General features: G+C 49.4%; 1 protein-coding gene across 1 annotated transcript in view; it reads left to right on the top strand.

The window, feature by feature from the left end:
- Positions 1–3,627, top strand: part of LOC137428347 (perilipin-1-like) — a 7,676-nt gene extending 4,049 nt beyond the window's left edge. The window contains exons 2-5 of the mRNA XM_068118272.2: positions 2,191–2,386; positions 2,612–2,694; positions 2,893–3,115; positions 3,187–3,627. Coding sequence (XP_067974373.2) covers positions 2,191–2,386; positions 2,612–2,694; positions 2,893–3,115; positions 3,187–3,512 — 828 coding nt within the window. The 3' untranslated portion in view covers positions 3,513–3,627. The remainder of the gene's footprint in view (positions 1–2,190; positions 2,387–2,611; positions 2,695–2,892; positions 3,116–3,186) is intronic.
- Positions 3,628–20,076: the final 16,449 nt, after the last annotated feature.

Below are 20,076 nucleotides of genomic sequence, written 5' to 3' on the forward strand. Positions count from 1 at the left end.
GGAGGGGTGGGTGGGTGGGGGGGGCGAGTCTGCGGAGGGGTTGGTGGGTGGGGGGCGAGTCTGCGGAGGGGTTGGTGGGTGGGGGGCGAGTCTGCGGAGGGTGGTGGTGGGTGGGGGCCGAGTCTGCGGAGGGGTGGGTGGGTGGGGGCCGAGTCTGCGGAGGGTGGGTGGGGGGGGCCGAGTCTGCGGAGGGGTGGGTGGGGGGGGGCGAGTCTGCGGAGGGGTGGGTGGGGGGGGCCGAGTCTGTGGAGGGGTGGGTGGGGGGGGCCGAGTCTGTGGAGGGGTGGGTGGGGGGGGCCGAGTCTGTGGAGGGGTGGGTGGGGGGGGGGCGAGTCTGTGTGGAGGGGTGGGGTGGGGGGGGGCCGAGGTCTGTGGAGGGGTGGGTGGGGGGGGCGAGTCTGTGGAGGGGTGGGGTGGGGGGTGGGTGGGGGCGAGTCTGTGGAGGGGTGGGTGGGGGGTGTGGGGGGGCGAGTCTGTGGGGGGGGGGGGGGGTGGGGGCGAGTCTGTGGGGGGGGGGGTGGGGGCGAGTCCTGTGGGGGGGGGGTGGGGGGCGAGTCTGTGGGGGGGGGTGGTGGGGCGAGGTCTGTGGGGGGGGGTGGAGGTGGGGGGGCGAGTCTGGAGGGTTGGGTGGGGGGGCGAGTCTGGAGGGTTGGGTGGGTGGGGGGGCGAGTCTGGAGGGTTGGGTGGGTGGGGGGGGCGAGTCTGGAGGGTTGGGTGGGTGGGGGGCGAGTCTGGAGGGTTGGGTGGGGGTCGAGTTTGGAGGGAGAGTGATGGGTGGGGGGCGAGTCTGACGGGAGAGTGATGGGTAGGGGCGAGTCTGGAGGGAGAGGGATGGGTAGGGGCGAGTCTGTTGAGGGATGGGTAGGGGCGAGTCTGTTGAGGGATGGGTAGGGGCGAGTCTGGAGGGATGGGTAGGGGCGAGTTTTGAGGGATGGGTAGGGGGCGAGTCTGGAGGGATGGGTAGGGGCGAGTCTGGAGGGATGGGTAGGGGCGAGTCTGGAGGGATGGGTAGGGGCGAGTCTGGAGGGATGGGTAGGGGCGAGTCTGGAGGGATGGGTAGGGGCGAGTCTGGAGGGATGGGTAGGGGTGTGTGGAGAGATGGGTAGGGGCGAGTCTGGAGAGATGGGTAGGGGCGAGTCTGGAGAGGGATGGGTAGGGGCGAGTTTTGAGAGGGATGGGTAGGGGCGAGTCTGGAGAGGGATGGGTAGGGGCGAGTCTGGAGAGGGATGGGTAGGGGCGAGTCTGGAGAGGGATGGGAGAGGGATGGGTAGGGGTGAGTGGAGAGATGGGTAGGGGCGAGTCTGGAGGGATGGGTAGAGGCGAGTCTGGAGAGGGATGGGTAGAGGTGAGTCTGGAGAGGGATGGGTAGGGGTGAGTGGAGGGAGAGGGAGAGGGAGAGGGAGAGGGATGGGTAGGGGTGAGTGGAGGGAGAGGGAGAGGGATGGGTAGGGGTGAGTGGAGGGAGAGGGATGGGTAGGGGTGAGTCTGGAGGGAGAGGGATGGGTAGGGGTGAGTTGGATTGGGATGGGTGGGGGCGAGTCGAGGGAGAGGAATGGGTGGGGGTGAGGCTGTGGAGGGGAGCGAGTCTGGAGGGGTGGATGGGCGGAGGACGAGTCTTTAGAGGGATGTGTGGGCGGAGGGAGGTGGGGATGGAGGTGTGGTTGGAGGGAGGTGTGGATGGTGGTAGTGTGGAGGGAGAGGGAGGTGTGGATGGCAGTAGTCTGTCGAGGGATGGGTGGGGGTAAGTTAGAAGTTTCTCCATTTCATGGAGATATAAACAGTTGAAGCTGAAATCTCTGAAGGTTTGACTTCATTTTTTTTTTTCTCCTTCTCCCTCGCCCCCCCCCCCCCCTTCATTTGTTAATCCCTAATATAAAGTGTGGAACTATTTTCTGATGTAAAATCTGTCATGCCAATTTTCGATGGCGGACTCGTGATTGAGATTGTTTGTTTATGAAGAATGAGAGAGTCAGATTATTTTAGGATGAATTGGATGTGACGAGTTTGTGTTCCATTGTGTTAATATAAGCAGTGATTTGATGTTTGTGGATTTAACCTTAAGCCTCTCCCCCCCCCCCCCCTCCCCTCCATTCAAATCTGTTCTCATGAAAACCTCAACCAGCCAATCCCATGAAGTTTCGGAATGTGAGACGTCCTCTCATTGTTGTAACTTTCTGTTCTTGTCCACAGAATGTATTTCAGAGATTGTATTCACTACCGCTGTTCAGTTCTGTTGCGGATGACTTGGTTCAGGCCTACAAGTGTGGGAAGGAGTCGAGGCCTGTTCTTCTCTCTTTTGGTAACATGGTGGAACGAGGCGTTACGGGGGTAGCTGTGATCACCTCCAGTGGGGTCGAACCAATCGCCAGCATTCTTCATCCGCAGAGTGAGCGATTCCATGCAGATCGGATGTGATGTCTGAACTTCTGTTTATTTCAACTCGAACCTTGTGGAACTTTCTTCATTTTAATGGAAAGTTTTGTATTGTGATCGATTCTGGAGAAGGATGGAGGTTGTTCTGGTTCGTTTTTGAAATTTCCCTTTTTCTGTTCCACTGAGTGATTCATCAATATCCATGATCTTTGAGGTTTCCACTTTTTATTTCCTTCAGTTAAGTTTGTGGATGAGCTCGCATGCCGGGGTCTGGATCTTGTGGAGGAGAAGGTCCCGATCTTGCATCAACCTGCCAACAAGGTATGGAGAATGGAGGTGATTCTGGATCTTCCTGTGAATGTAATTTAGTGTGGAGACATCTGGCTCTTTGGAACTGGAGAAATAAGAACATCAAGTTGTGTTTTTGACTCTACCTTTCCAAACGTACCTGCTGTGACCAGATGCAGTAATTAAAAATAAATATTGTCCGGTGATTGGTTTATATTTCCTTGTTTCCAGGTACTTGATGATGTAACGAAGAATTTGCAAATTGCACAAAAACGTTCAGAAATATTTCTGGATTGGTCCAAGTCCCAGGTCGGAGTGGGTTTTGAGAGATCCAAGCAGGTGGTGTTGGACGGTGCAGACTCGCTACTGAAAACCAAGTTTGGGCAGGTGGTTTTGTCGGGTGCAGATTCATTGATTTCTCAGGTGGATCGATACCTGCCACAAGATAAGCCAGGTAAGTCATTGCTGTATGGACGTGATCCGTTTTTGTATTTGTATACAAACCAATACCTGTGCTTCTTGCAGAAGGTGCAACTCCTGAAGAAGAGAAGGTTGTCGTACCAAGCTCCTCGGCCCTTGACCTTTACCGGCGACTCGTTGCTGTGTCGAGCAAGACCGGGCGAGAGGTGTTCAGGAAGAGTTCTGCCGGGATCCAGGTTGTTGCAGAGAGCGGTCATGTCCGTTTAACCGGTGTTGTCGAATCTTTAAAATCGGGGTTCGACTCCATTATGCAGAAAACTCCATTAAACCAGGTGGTCGAGGCGAAGCACCAGGACCACGATTCCGATCGCTCCTGTGATGCTTGTAAATCCTCAACAGGTACGAAGCCTCAGGATAAACAAAGCAAATAAGTGTTGAATGTCCGCACGTGATTTCACATTTTGTAAATGTTTTTTCAGCTTCACATTGAATTGATTGCATTTCCTGGTTTGTCCAATGGTGTAAATAAAATTATTGCTCAATGAATTTGTTTTGATTCGTTGATTCATTCCCGTGAAAGATGTAATCTCATGTGGACCATGGTCTTCCAACTGGTCATGCAGTACCTGTCATTTTAAGCCTGAATATATATATATTGTTGTGGATATGAGAAGGGTTTCTTTTTTTGTTGTTGTAGTGTAAATTGTTGTAAAATATCGCCCTCCTTACTCCAGTGTTGTATTAAGGTCAAAGTGTTGTATTAAGGTCAAAGGGCGTTCCCGTAGTTAGTTCCATAAAGCATACATGAAGGACACCATAAAACCCCTGTTCAGTAGTTTATTTCCTCATGTGTATTAGGGTAAGGCCTTGTCTTCCATTATGCCTAAGTCACACATAGGCGGATTTGTCGGCGACTACTGGTGACTGAAAAAATCGCCACCATCCGCCGACAATCGTAATGAAACCGTAATGGACGGTCGCCTGTAGTCGTGGTTATCCTCCCCAGGTCGGCTGCAGTCGGCAAGAGTCGCAAAGGGGCCAAAAAGTTTTTTAAATGTTTAAAAACGGCGTGCTCAGTCGCAATGGAAAAAAATCCACCATGCTGTCGTGATGGAACCGCCATGCTGTCGGTATCCGTAATAAGAGCGTAAAGCGGCCGCAACCCAGTCGCTCATAGTCTTCCGCAATTGCCCCACCAGCTAGCACGGCAGAGATGCGAATGCCATACGGCCTTCCTGCGGCATCTTCCCGACTACGGGCCGACACTGTTGCGGCTGCATATCGACTACAGAAGAACTGTCACGTCTCCCCTGCAGCTATGGGAGACTGACGACAGCAGTAGGACTAGTGGCGGCCGAGTTACGGCCATTGGCGACAGAGATACGACTGCCTGGCGACTGCATTACGACATACCACGATTTTTTGGCCAGGTATAAATAGGGGTGGACATTTCAGCTCACTGCAGTATGTTCTATGGTCAAGGTCTACCAAGGGTCTCTCTACCAACATCTATCATGGATGATGAACATAGGATGAAGCTGGTCCTTCTGAATGACTTGGCAGCACTGGACCAAGATATTGCTGCGAATGACCTACTGCTGGCTCATGCTGAACTCCATTCCATGGCAAGACAGGATGGTGTGAGGGTCTCCGTGGAGTGAGGTCCTGTGGTGCCGACAAGGGTATGGCTTTATTGTTTGGACTTGGGACTTTTGGGAACTTTATTTTTGGGACTTTGGTCCTTTGGAAACTTTATTTATGGGACTTGGGACCAGTGGAAATAATTTGTTGGACTTTATTTCCATTCTCTCTCCCTGCAGAAAAGTTTGATTATTACATTACAATGATACATCTTTATTAACTTTCTTATTGTACATCAAACATCTTTATGCTTCATGTCATACATCATTGAAATGAATAAAGTGAAATGTAAAATAGAGAAATAAAGATTTTTTAAAAAAATGCAAAATAGAAACACTAACGGTAGCTTTAGCCGTCAGATGAGTGCCTGTAGCGAGGACGAAACAGTGATTTTTGAAATTTATATTTAATACAAACAAATTTATTTGTTCATATTAAATACAAATTTGTTCATAGCACAAGTATCCAATAATGAATCACAATGTTCATAGCACAAGTATCCAATAGCACAGCACAAGTATCCAATAGCACAAATATCCACAAGTAATCACTAATGTGTCAATAATCCTGACTGCCAGAGTCATCGTCATCGTCAGCTGGTGGCAGGTTCGGTGTAGACATCGTCTCTTATAGTGGGTGGGTTGATGTGTGAATCATGTGTGAATGATTGTGTGTGATCACACAATCATCATGTGTGAATCGTCTCCAATCGTTGGCGGTCTTATTGCAGTCTTGCGGACGTCGGAGTAAACCGCCACCCGGCCCCAATGCAGTCGCCGCGATCCGCCATCGGTCGTAATCTAGCCGCCAGACTGTCGCCACGCTGCCGCCGTGCATCCGCAATGCAGTCGTCGTCGATCTTCGACAGTCGCCATCCCACTCGGGGCGTCGTCGCAATGCAGGCGCAATGTGGCCGCCTGACCATATTTGACCGCCCGACATCGCCAGTAGTCGCCGAAAAAATCTTGATCGCCGGCAGTCGCCGGTAGTCGCCAAAATATCCGCCTATGTGTGACCTAGGCATTAAGATGACACTCCATTGCACCAAGTGAAATAAAATAGATTCCCTTTCATGCCCCATTCCCACTCCCAAAACTTATATTGCCAACTACAATAGCCGCCATTAAGCATGTGCTCAGCTCATGGAAGAAGGGCGTGCCCGCCCATCGTCATCAAGGGTGGAGTCAGAGGGCCTGTGCCCACTAATCGGGGCCGAAGCGAGCTCACCGAGGGGCGTGTCCTGAAGGCCGGCGGCTTGATCGCCTGAGGCGCTATAAAAGCGCGCGCGCAAGAACCGAGTGAGTGGTTGGACTAAGCGAGAGTGGTTGGACTAAGCGAGAGTGGTTGGACTGAGTACGAGAAGGGTTGGACTGAGTACGAGAAGAGTTGAGTTGAGTACGAGAAGAGTTGAGTAAGGGATCCCTAAAAGAGCAGCTCCAGTCACCGCAAGTTCAGTCACAGCAGCTTCAGCCACAGCAGCAGCAGCCACAGCAGCTTCAGCCACAGCAGCTTGGGGGCCTTGACGGCAGTTTTTGAGCAGGGCCGCGAAGGAACGGTGGCTGCTAAACGCGCCGATCGGAAGAGGAACTGCGGCTGTTAAACGCGCCGATCGAGAAAGGGCGGCGGCTGCTAATCCCCGACCCGACCGTGCTGCGGGTCCAGCTGAACCTTCCTCCCCCTCCAACCATCCACCTCCTGCCATTCCTATCATTCCCCGCGTGAGTCTGTCTTTTGTTTGTTCTGTCCTGGGGTTAATTAAGACTGTAGGTAAGCTAATAATTGCACTGTGTCTCTGATTCTTCTGTATATTATTTTATTATCCTTCCTTCTCCTTGGTTACTTTGAGCGTGTAAATAATAAATCCTGTTACTCTTCTGTACGTCTTCTTCTTCTTCCTCTTTACATTCGGTCGCTTTAGAGGTTTCCAAATTGAATACCTGTGGCGCGATTTCGGCCAACGTCCAGGAATCGGGTTAGTCGGGGTAACTGTTCGGCCGCGGTGCCATCCGCTCGGCAAAACAACATCTTATCCGCGGTCCGTAACAATATATATATTTTTTTCAATATAATTTCTCTTCCACACAAACCCATCAGGTTGCTGCTTCTTGCTTAGTGATGATGCTGATGTTGATAATGCTTATTGTGGTTAAAAGGGTTAAAAGCGCTCCGGGTAAAATGTGGCCGGAAATCGGATCGTGACCCGGAAGATATAGGGAGAGGAAGAAGAGAAGCGGAAAAGATCGTAAGGAGACGCGTTCTGATTGCAGCTCCAGACCGAGCAGCCGAACATGCAGGACAAGGGAACTTTGCCTCCTTGAACAGAAGTCCGCGCGATAGGAGATCGCCGAATTGCTGCGGCGCCTACGTAGTCGGGTATCCTCGTGGAGGTTGTCGAGTATCCTCACCTCCCAACCCAGGTGGAAGAGCCAACCGCCATCTTCGCCACGCGCACCACCGGCAGTGACCAGGTTTTTGCGGCGCGTCGACCAGGCATTACTCTCCGGCGGGCTGCCGGGGACGGCTGTACAAGCCAGTGGCTGTGGGGGGGTTATTGAGGAGACTCGCGGATTGAACCGCAACCGGGTACGTACCCGAAATCGTCTTTGGGGAGGTTTCCCATTCTACCGCCATCGTGCTGGAGATTGGACCACGTGGCCTGCGGGTTGCTTCGATCGACTCCGCTTCCCCTGATTGGAATCGGAAATTGACCACGATCGCTGGAGCGAATCGACGTCGCCTTGGAGGCGTACGGAGACATTGGGGCAAGGGCTGTGAGTTTGGGGGTTAAGGGGCTCGGTAAGGTGGTGCCACCTGTAGATTAGGATTATATTGTGAAGTGCTGTACTAATTGGGTCGTGATTCCTGTGTGGGATTTATATTATATTATGGTTTGTTCGTAACCCTTGGTGTGGACTCGTTATTGATTGGGTTGTTTTCACCCAAGGACAACACCTTTTTCTGCCAGGGACTTCCTCGGGGTTCGGAGGTTTACCGAGACCAGAGGATAGGGGAGGACCCCGTAACACTCCCCCAATGTTGATTGCACATACAAAGTTTCAATACATATATAGTGTTATGGATATGAGGATTGTGTTTTTTTTTATTGTGTTTTTTATTATTAGTGCTTTATTCTGGACCCTCCTTACTCCAGTTATGTATAAAGGTCAAAGGGCGTCCCATAATTAGGTCATAAACAATCACGTCAGCCAATCATAGATTTCCCCCTTGTTGATAGTTATATCTTTATTATGTGTATTAGGGTAAGGCCTTGTCTTCCATTAAGATGACACTCCATTGCACCAAGTGAAACAAGATAGATCCCCTTTCATTCCCATTCCCAAAATCTCCATTTCCAGCTACATCCCCTCCAAGTCTCCATTGCCAACCGCACTGGGCAGTTTGCCAGGTTTGTTACAGCGGTGGGTTGCTGATTTTGCCCCAAAGCCGCCATTAAGCATGTGCTCAGCTCGGGGAAGAAGGGCGTGCCCGCCCATCGTCATCAAGGGCGGAGCCAGAGGGCCGTGCCGACCAATCAGGGCTGAGGCGAGCTGACCGATGGGCGTGTCCTGAAGGCCGGCGGCTTGATCGCCTGAGGCGCTATAAAAGCGCGCGCGCAAGAAGCAAGGAGTGGTTGTTGAGTTGTTGAGTTGAGTGGTTGGACCAGATGAGCTTTTACAGAAGTGGTTGGACCAGATGAGCTTTTACAGAAGTGGTTGGACCAGATGAGCTTTTACAGAAGTGGTTGGACCAGATGAGCTTTTACAGAAGTGGTTGGACCAGATGAGCTTTTACAGGAGCAGATGAGCTTTGACAAGACGAGAGAGACGAGTCCTGAAAAGAGCACGCGACGTCCACACAGCCGCAGCAGCAGCAGCCACAGCAGCAACAACAGCAGCTTGGGGCCTGGACGGCAGTTTTGAGCAGGGCCACGAAGGAACGGCGGCTGCTAAACGCGCCGATCGTGCTGCAGTATCCGTTGGACCTTCCTCTCCCTCCAGCCATCCACCTCCTGCCTTTCCATCCTTTTGTGTACGTGAGTTTGTTCTGTGTGTCTTGTCCCTGGGTTAATTAAGACTGTAGGTAAGCTAGCGTTGCACTGTGTCTCTGAATTCTTCTGTAAATTATTTTCTTATCTTTCCTTCTTCCTTGGTTACTTTTGGTTGTAAATAGTAAATAAATTATATTCGTATTCCTTTCCCTTTGTTTTTCTTCTTCTTCACATCCTTCGCTTTAGTCTTTTCCCCATTGAATATCTGTGGCGCAATCCGGCCAACGTTCAGGAATTGGGTTAGTCGGGGTAACTGTTCGGCCGCGGTGCCATCCGCTCGGCAAACCAACATCTTATCCGCGGTCCGTAACAATATATTAATGTGCCTGTAATTGCATTATTTGGTAGTATACGGTTTCAGAGATGAATTCTAAAGGTTTTCCTTTGATCCAATATGGCTGCCAGACCAAGTGAAGAATGACATAATTGTTATCAAAGTATATTTCCTCTGTGTAGTCTATCACATATGTAAAGTTTTGCATCGATCAGTTTGGTGGTTTCAGCAGTGACGTATGTAGACCTTGGCATCAATGGGGGCAAAATCCTGCCTGTTTTTGTGCCAACATGGAAGCAAATATCACATGTTCATTTGGTCAGGTTACCCTTATTTTTCTGAACCATGAACCATTTCGGCTGGGGCAGGATAAAACCGTTATGGAATGTGTATATTAATTTTTCTGTCTTTCTAAATTTTCTGCCTGAACAATCTAAAGATCATCTGGTATTATTTAAACGACATATACAAAGTAAACTTTGAACTGACCTTGACAATAAATTTTGGCACCTTTTCCGTATTCTGGCAAAGCTGTCAATCACCAATGAGTAATCTGCTCTTGATGCAAGATCCTTTTATATACCGAGCAATTCCAGCCCAGAAATCCGTGCTCTAGTCATTGTGGAGCGAAGATGATTTTTGATAAATTTGACTCTGCTGAATGATCGCTCAGCTGTATCTGTAGCTGACACTGCAGTGTTCCGACGATGCGATCGTCTTGGAATCACAATGTATCGGTGTCACTCCTTTGTTGGTAGAGTGTTCAAAAGTTTTCATATTAAGCCACGAGTTAGTCCACTTTTCATCATTGCTAGAAAATAACGTGGGTAGATGTTTTTGGTTGGGGGACGTTGCTCCATTTTCTGGAAGTGCAGCGGTGCAGCAGTGCCCCCTGTTCCCAGTAAGCTGGTACACATTTTGCCGACCTCGAAAGGATGGCAGGCTGAGTTAACCCACCTGGTCTTATTAGTCCCCGACCGGTGTACACCAGAGAGGACTATAGGTTTGCACTCCGTCTCTCCGTCTGTCCGTCCGTCTCGCAAAGAACAGCTTTCCGGACTTCTTTTCTAAACTCTTAATGCTAATGATTTCAAACTTGGTACATGGTTTCCTCATGATAAGTTGCAGATCAAGTTCGAACTTCACGACGTTTCGATCATTTTTGACAAAGTTATGGCACTTTGAACTTTGGTAATTTCCCCAACAGTTTTCCGGACTATAATTTGGAGGCGGTAAGTCAAAGCTGTTAATATTCCTTGTTTTAACTCCAATTTACATTCTGTTTCCACTTTTAGTGAGAAGTAGGGGTCTGTGCAACCATTCATAAACTTTATTTGGTGCAAATTGGAAATTTTTTAGCCGAGTTACCTCAGACCATGAGTTGGTAATTATATAATTCATACATAGTGCAATACGTGCAGGCTGCTCCACGGAGCGACCTTGCAGGCTTATTTTAACTCCAATTTACATTCTGTTTCCACTTTTCGTGAGAAGTAGGGGTCTGTGCAACCATTCATAAACTTTATTTGGTGCAAATTGGATAATTTTTAGCCAAGTTACCTCAGAACGTGAGTTGGTAATTATATAATTCACACAGTGCAATATGTGCAGGCTGCCCCAACAGTTTTCCGGACGACAGACTGCCGGTAGGGGACATTTATTGCAGCGCAATACTCAGAATGCTTGTTTAACATAACAGGGGCTCCAACTCAAGACCCTAATATCTTCATGCAGCCTAATACCTTAACCTATAAGACAACACCAGGCTTCGTTGGAGGATGATCTGAGACAGTTGTCAACAGCTGTTTAAGACTTCGAGGGAAGAATGAGATTGATGACTACCTGCCCCAGCTAAATACACAGTATTTGTGCACCTTCCTTGTTGCCACCGATACCATACCATGCATCTTCTGCAAGGCCCACCCACCATGCTGGACAGCAGAGTTGTCATCCCGATAGTTGGTATCGAGATTCGATACTTGGCTACCAATATTCCAGCCCAGCACATCGTTGAACATCTGCACTAACACCTCTAATCCCAAAAAACACCATGGAACTGCACCAAACTACTTACTGGAGCACATCAAAACAAAGCTGACTTGTGGAAGGGTAGCTCAGAGGCCTCCCCAGCTCCTAAACTAGAACGGCACTCAGTAGAGAGCATACCTCCACCTACTTGGCCATATCACTCAATGGTGAAGAATCCCTTGAAAAATTCTACTGGCTGGATCCGGATCTTCACCAATAGTAAGGGAAACATATGAAAATCTGTTAACTAAATTGTTACCAAAAAATTTCTTCACCAATATGTTTGTAAAGGTGTGTAATAACATGTGTTAAAATGTTGAAGGTCAACTCCCGTGGGAAACCCAGAAAAAAAGCTGTTGAATTCGGGTACCGAAAAATTATTTTCGAGAATTTTTATTTTTTTAAATCGGCCCTTAAGTAACTTATGAGGGGTCAAATAAGGGTTTTTCATGATTCTGAGTTGATTGTTAACATTTATATTTCACCACAGACACTCCTTTGTGGAAAAATAATTTCTAAATATATCTCATTTTCTACTTTGCAGGACATGGAGTCTAGCAATATGGATGAAGACGTTACTCCACCTGTGCTCAATTGCTTCATCTGTGCACGCTCGGATACACCAGCTGAAAGGCTCATACAGGCAACTCCAAAGGGATACTAAACTTTATTGAAACAAGCAGAAACTGTCGAAAATGTTACTGTTGTGGAACGTATGAAGGAGGCTCAAAAGGAAGGAAAACTGAGGTACCACCAGAAGTGTAAAAATGATCTGTACAACAACTTTGTTGCAACCACCAAGAAGTCAGCTCAAGCATCAAAGGCAGAGAAAGAGTCATCAAAGTTGAAGAGAAGACGCACTACTTGTGAGTTCAGTTCATCAACTGGCTGCAGTTCTAGAAGATCACAGTCAGTTGACCTCCTGTATAAGGATGTATGCATTCTTTGCAACCAACCAGCCCAGCTCTACAAAAATAATCCAGCACAAGCTATAAAGAAATACAGAGTGCCAGATAATTTGACTGCAGATACACTGAAGGCAAGCATACTGAAGACAGCACGGAGTCGCGGGGATGACTGGGGCACTGAAGTCACTGGACGCCTGGAAGGGATCAACGACTTTGGTAGCAGAAGAAACACTGTACCATTTGCGATGCAAACTTATGTTTGCGAGAGGTGACAGTTTGTCCAAGACTGATGAGGAAGGAAAAAGGAAGAGAGGACAGAGGAGTATTGATGAGGAGCGAGAGGCAGTTTTTATTGAATTCTGCGAATGGTTAGACTCAGAATTAGAGCATGGGGTAATGAACATGGACCAAGTCCATGAAAAGCTGCAGGAGTTTGATCAGTCACCAGAGAAGAGCCTTTCTTATTCAAAGCATTGGCTAAAGATAAAACTTCTAGAGAAATACGAAGACACCTTGTATTTCACAACACAGGAAAGAAGGGCAGATGTACTCTGTCTCAAAGATGGCACCGACAATATTCTGCGAGGGCATCATGCTAATCTTGACCATGGAGATGAGAAGACTCAGATCATAAAGACGCATTTGTAACGTATTATTCTATGTGTAACGTGTGTAACATATGTGTGTATGTATGTGTAACATATGTAGGCTATGTGTAACACGTGTATGTGTAACATATGTAACGTATTATTCTGACTTGTATTTGCATTGTTGTTGTGGTTTATCGGACGCGCTTATTCGTCAGACACGAGTGAATCATCACCGCGTCAATAAACGCGCTTTCCGCTTCCGGCACGATGGAGTCTGCTTGAGTTCGTTACATGGTGTCAGAAGTTCGTTGATATTCACGCCATAAGCCGCCATTCGTCTCCATAAATATGGCATCTCCGAACTTTGATCATCCCTCGATCGACTGGGAGAGTCTGGATCTCTACCAGGAGTTTTGCCGGTTCAGAAATCACGTCAGTTTTGTCTTGTCAGGGCCGCTCGCAGACATAACGAAGCCTCGTCAAGCAGGAGGGCTCGGAACGTGGATCGGCGAACAAGGTCGTCAAATCTACCAAACTCTATCTTGGGAGGAAGGAGAGAAAGACGACCCGCAGGAAGTGCTGAACAAATTCCAGAACTATGTGCAGCCCAGAAAGAACAAAAGAGTTGCCAGACACCGACTGAAACAAAGGCGCCAGCGGAGTGGTGAGTCTTTTGATCATTTCATAAAAGATCTGAGGATAATTCTCATGGATTGCGATTACCAAGACCCAGACGACATAATCGTCGATTGCATCATTGATGGCAGCCATGATAAGAGGGTCCAAGAGAAATTACTCGATAGGGGTGAGGAGCTCTCACTAGCTAAAGCTATAGAAATTGGCCAACAGCTAGAGCTCTCGCAGAAACATATGAGAATAGTCTGAGATGAAGATGCTCTCATCTCAGCCCTCAGATCTGAAAACGAACGAACTCACGACAGCCGAGTTGTGCTGATCGTTTATAGTTCTGTATTTTAAGAGTGAGTAACTCCGGAAGAGAACGAGTGATTCCCGGATATCGTAGATTGGAACTGTGAGTCATATTGCCTGTGTCGTGTTTGGAGCTTCTGGTGCCGACAGTTCCTGCAGGCTTTGTGCTGTGTATTCCACTCTGTTACCATCCATTGTTTTTGAGATCGAGCCAATAAATCATCGTGCCTACCCCTAGAGGCCGGTTAAAACACAGTTGTGTTTATTGAGTTCTCTTTGTCCACCCCGTGGACTACTTGAAGCCCCGGACATTAACGTCAGTATTCCGTGCTGGAAGCCTTTAACAGCCGGGATCGCAACAAATGGGGGCTCGTCCGGGATTATTCAAGTAAGAGACATTCGAACTGAGACGGGAATTCTGCAGTGGACGACATCTTCCTGCATCTGATCATCGTTTCCTCACCAGCAGACGCCATCTTGGAGGAACCTTCTCACCAGCAGACGCCATCTTGGAGGAACCTTCTCACCAGCAGACGCCATCTTGGAGGAACCTTCTCACCAGCAGACGCCATCTTGGAGGAACCTTCTCACCAGCAGACGCCATCTTGGAGGAACCTTCTCACCAGCAGACGCCATCTTGGAGGAACCTTCTCACCAGCAGACGCCATCTTGGAGGAACCTTCTCACCAGCAGACGCCATCTTGGAGGAACTTTCTCACCATAGGACGCTATCTTGTGTGGTACTTCACTACCGGATAAGTGAATAGTTTCCGGATCCCTCCAAACAAACCGACATCATCAAAAAAAAAAAAAAAAAAAAAAAAAAAAAAAAAACGTGAGTTATTTGTACGTTGCATTTTTCTCATTGGCAATTTGATGTGCGTTGGTGATATTGTGTAGTTCGTGTCGTATTTCCCCAACAGAGCGTTGTGTTTGAATTACGTGTACCACCCCAATATTGTTTGCCTCCCCTGGGTGAATTGCCGTCCCATGTGGTGAAAGATATTGCTGAAATATTTCGATCCAGCCTCCTTTTAGACTCAATGTTTTATGCCTTGTCTTATGATAACTCGTAGCCAAGCTATGTCGACCAGAGAAGTGAGAGTTCAACCTGATCATGTTGACAGTCACGTGGGTGGCGATGTGAGCGACGCAATCAGCCTTGACCCGGTCACTAAACCCGATATGTTAGGAAGCGATCCCATCATGACTAAATGCATGCGTTCGACCTTCTGGACCGGGCTGACTCCGGTTCAACAACTCGACATGTATAACAGGGAGAATGACAGGGCAGAGGCAGAGCGTATTAAGCGAGAAGACCGAGAGCATGCGGCAGCAGAGAGAGAGCATGCGGCAGCAGAGAGAGAGCATGCGGCAGCAGAGAGAGAGCATGCGGCAGCGGAAGCTGAACGCGTCAGAGAGCATGAGTTGCGAATGTTGACTGAACGACTGCGGGCAGAGGTGTCTGCTGCAAGCGTCCCGGAAACTGTTCATGTTCGTTTGCCGGACTGGACGGGAGACACGAAGCCAGAAGCGTATCTGGAGATGGCGGAGAAGTTGTTGGCTTCCGGTGGCATTGATGAGAGCTTGTGGGTCGGCCATCTTGTTAGCCATCTATCTGAGAAGGCGAGGGAGGTATATGCGAGGATGGCAACCGAGGACGCAAACAAATACAGGAAATTGAAGGCCGAGATTTTGAACGCCTATGCGGTGTCCGCGTGTATTTATAGGCGTAATTTTTTCAGTTGGACTCGTCAGTCCAGTCAAACCTATGAGGAACATTCGCGGGTCTTGTTGGAACAGCTGCAGAGATGGTTCAAGGGGAGCAAGGTTGAGTTACCTCAAGCGGTTGCGGAACTCCTGGTGCGTTACCGTATCGATCAACAGCTTCCGCCTGACTTAGCGTTGTTTCTTGTCGACAAAGACACTGTTTCCTTGTCAGACTGCGTCAACCTTATTGATAAACATGTTTTGGCATGCAAAATGTTGCAAGTCACGCAGTCGCGTCGTAAGACGGAGGATTCTGCGATCGAGACCGCCCCCCGTCTGCCCGGCGGCTGGATCGAGGGGAAGGGTTCTCCGATGCCCTCCACTGGTGGCGGTCGCGAGCTGCAGGCCAGGGCATGGCCCTGGTGCGATTTCTGCAAACGCGTGGGGCACGGTGGAGACCGCTGCTTCTCTAACCCAGCTAGTCCGGCCTACCGAGGCAACCCTGCTGTTAAATCGGAGGGAGGTCAGTGGAGGTCATCAACTGGGCCCTCGCACACGACGGTGGCATCGGTGACAGAGGTCACTGCCACCGAGGCTAATTCCATTCATCCTCTGTATCAGGATTATTCAGGGACAGCCTTAGTGGGTGGCCCTGATTCGGTGCTGAAGTTTGAGGCCCAATACCTTCGGGATACTGGGGCGACACTGTGTGTTCTCCGGGCGGGGGTAGTTCCGGCCTCTCAGATGCGTTATACCGGCGAGTATATCATCCTTCGGGGCATTAACCAGGTTCCTGGCCGGTATCCCCTTGCCCTCCTCGAGGTCCGGAGTGACATTTTTACGGGTCCAATGACCTGTGCGGTGGTACCCTACTACCCGGTACCCGGGGTCTCCTTGCTGATTGGCAATGATGCCATGGCCAGGGAGGAGTCATTGACTCTGACCTGTGGGGTGGTCACTAGATCCCAGAGTAAACAGGCGGAGAGAGTGGCGGAGTCAGACATATCTTCACTCTGGCCCGATGAGCCTAGCGCCTCGACTCCAGTTCCCGACGGTGACGTTGCGTCAGTTGAAGTCCACCCGAGCCTCCCGTCAAGCCAACCTCAGGTGCCGTGCTCCTCAGGGACCGCTCCCGCCTGTAACACGGGGACCCCAGCTACGTGTTCGCCGGTCGGCGAATCCGGGGAGGAGGATCAGTCCTCCGAGGCGGTTAGCGACCTCAGTTCTGGGCCGGAAGTCACTCCCGCATTGTCTGCGGTAACCAGTTTAGTGGAGGATCAGCACTTCGATCCCACCCTTGCCATCCTCTGGGAAATGGGAGACGACTCCGAGCCGGGACGAACAGGCTACTATGTGAATGGTGCAGGTGTGCTGATGCATAAGTATTCCCCAAAGAACATGTCCTCCACCCAGACGTGGAAGGTTCGACACCGAGTTGTCGTACCGGGGAGGCATCGTCAGTCAGTCATGCAATTGGCCCATGACAATATTTCCTCGGGTCATGTCGGAGCTGCCAAGACCTTAGCCAAGGTCAAGAATCAGTTCATATGGCCCGCCATGTCGCGAGACTTGCTCCTCGGTCCGTTTTCCCTCCTGTAAACGCTTTCCCCAACTTGAGTTTGGCCCCCTTGTCTCTCTATTGTGCTTTGTGTGAAGTGTAACTCTTGTGGGGTAGATATTAATGTGGTGTATTGTGTTTAATATTGTGTTGTGGATAAACCTTGTTCATTGTATAAGCCTGTTAACGATTACCGCCATCATATTGCCATGTGATTTGCACCTACTACAAATACTGGTTTCAAAACGCCGTCTATCCGACGGGTTTTTTACTTAGGTGGGGAGGACTGTGAGAAACAACCTTGTTCTCACCAAATTAGTGCCCCGCCCACCACGTCACGTGACCTCCTTTCAGCCTCACGCGATTGGGTGGCGATTCGGCACGCGATTGGTGGACGTGGAGAGAGCCGGCCGCCATCTTGTGCGACGGACGTGGCTCGAAGGCGTCGAGTGGAAAATAGCAAAGAGGGGATTTTTTAAGCCTCACGACAGCCGAGTTGTGCTGATCGTTTATAGTTCTGTATTTTAAGAGTGAGTAACTCCGGAAGAGAACGAGTGATTCCCGGATATCGTAGATTGGAACTGCGAGTCATATTGCCTGTGTCGTGTTTGGAGCTTCTGGTGCCGACAGTTCCTGCAGGCTTTGTGCTGTGTATTCCACTCTGTTACCATCGTTCTGGTATTTGTTACCATTTACCACTCTGTTACCACTCTGTTACCACTGTTACCACTCTGTTACCACTCTGTTACCATTCCACTCTGCATGGAGGCGTGGGTTCGGATCCCACTTCTGACACCATGTAACGAACTCAAGCAGACTCCATCGTGCCGGAAGCGGAAAGCGCGTTTATTGATGCGGTGATGATTCACTCGTGTCTGACGAATAAGCGCGTCCGATAAACCACAACAACAATGCAAATACAAGTCAGAATAATACGTTACATGTAACGAACTCAAGCAGACTCCATCGTGCCGGAAGTGGAAAGCGCGTTTATTGACGCGGTGATGATTCACTCGTGTCTGACGAATAAGCGCGTCCGATAAACCACAACAACAATGCAAATACAAGTCAGAATAATACGTTACATCCTCCTTTCTTTCAAGGAAGCCACTTTAAAGGAAACCAGCAAAGCAAATAACTCTATAAAGTAAAACTTACACTGAATTAATTAACAAACAGCATCACATTCAGATCACGTGAATCAATTGATTTAAATTTAAAGATCCAGACGTCTGGGGGGGTTAACCGCTCTGCCGCTCCTTGTGATGAACTTGGTATTTCTGGGAGATGCAGTGGCTCGAGGCGATGACACTGTTGGGAGACTTTGGGATTCAGATGCTTGCTCACTTGGACTTGGGGACTTGCAGCAGTTCCCCACTGGGGTGTCCTGTTGAGTGGTGGGATCAGGGAAGTCCCTCATGTCCTGGGAAGAGTAAGAGCGAGAGAGTGGCTGACTTCCCACCGGGCCAACATTGGCTGAATGAGGCACTCTGCGGAGATGGAGCCTGTTACGCCGGTACACATTGTATGGGGTCCTCAGCAAATATGACCGGGGGCTGTTGTGGCGCGCCTCAACTACAGCCGGAATCCAATGCCTGGCCTCCGGGTTTGGCAACATCCTAACACTGTCTCCCGGCTGGAGCGGTGGCAAATCTGACATAGATGGCTTGTCATGATAGTATTTTTGTTTCTCCTTCTGTGTGTCAAGGCGTGATCTCACAAGGTGATGGTCATACCGCGCAGGCATGAGAAGAGTGCGGTTGCAAGGCAGTGTGTTTCTGGGGCGTCTTCCCATTAGGAGCTGAGCCGGGGACAAGTTTATTCCTTCAAGTGGAGTGGTGTGGTAGTCTAGCAGGGCTAAGTACTTATCTGCTGACTTCTTCCAGAGCCTTTTCACTGTCTGGATCGCTCTTTCTGCCTCTCCATTGGCACGTTGGTGCTTGGGGGACACAATGTCGTGAGTTATGCCATATTCTTTGCAAAACTGAGAAAATTCCTCTGACGTGTACTGACTTCCGGAATCGCTTCGCAGCTTCTCTGGAATACCATGTCGACAAAACTGCTGCTTGAGAGCTTCGATTACAGAGCGAGCTGTAATGTCCTTGAGGCAATCCACCTTCACACAAACTTGGAGTAATAATCGACCGTGAGCAAATACTGCTTTGATTCGAAGTCAAAAACGTCGCTTCCAACTTCGATGAATGGAAGATCAGGCGTGTAAGTCGGCAAGAGAGGCTCCCGTTGCTGAGCGCTTTGATACTCTGCACACTTGCAACAATTCCGTACAGTTTCTTCGATGTCAGAGTTCATTGAGGGCCAATACATGACCTCGCGAGCACGCTGCTTACACTTGTTCACTCCGAGGTGCGATTCATGAATCAAGCTCAGCATTCTGGGTCTGAGGCTTGGCGGGATGACAAGGCGCATGCCTTTGTAGACAACACTGTCTGAGACTGCCAATTGCGTTCTGGAGTCAAAGTACGGACGGACCTGTGCTGGGACTTCCTTTCGGGAGTCAGGCCATCCACTTGCAATGACACCGCAGAGAAGGCTCATTTGACTCAGAGTAGCTTCCTGGATTTCGAGGTATTTCCCACTCGTGATCGCAAGGAACTGGAACATGTTCACAGGCTCAAGGTCTTTCCCAGCTTCTGAGTCGGTGTCCGGTAGAGGTGCACGGGACAATGTGTCGGGGAGCACCATCTCAGAACCACGGCAGTAGTTAACCTCCAAGTCATACCGTTGAAGCTTGAGCAACATATGCTGTAAACGCATGGGAGAAGATAGGAGAGGCTTCTTGAAGATTTCCTCAAGGGGTTTATGGTCATTATATACCACTACTGATTTTCCAAAGATATAGTAGTGAAATGCTTCTGTTGCATGGACGATTGAGAGCATTTCCTTCTCAATCATAGCGTAGCGACACTCAGTATCGGTCATACTGCGTGATGTGAACGCTATAGGGTTGCCATTCTGGAGCAAACAGGCTCCTACAGCGTTTTGGCTGGCATCGGCTTGTATTTCAACTGGCTGACTTACATCGTAGAACTGAAGGACCGGGGCCGAAATACATGCTTGCTTCAGCTTCTTGAAGGACAGCTCCTGAGCTGACTGCCAGGAGAACTCCACGTCCGCCTTGCAGAGATCACGGAGAGGCTTGCTTGTGTCACTTAGGTTGGGGATAAACTTCCCTAAATACTGAACGAATCCAAGGAAACGCTTGACGCCTTGTTTGTCTGTTGGACGTGGCATTTTCTCAACTGCCTTCGTCTTGAATGGATCTGGTAGCACTCCTTCTGCAGTAAGCA

The sequence above is a fragment of the Myxine glutinosa genome, chromosome 5, assembly GCF_964187855.1.
Source record: "Myxine glutinosa chromosome 5, kmMyxGlut1.1, whole genome shotgun sequence".
Lineage (NCBI taxonomy): Eukaryota > Metazoa > Chordata > Myxini > Myxiniformes > Myxinidae > Myxine > Myxine glutinosa.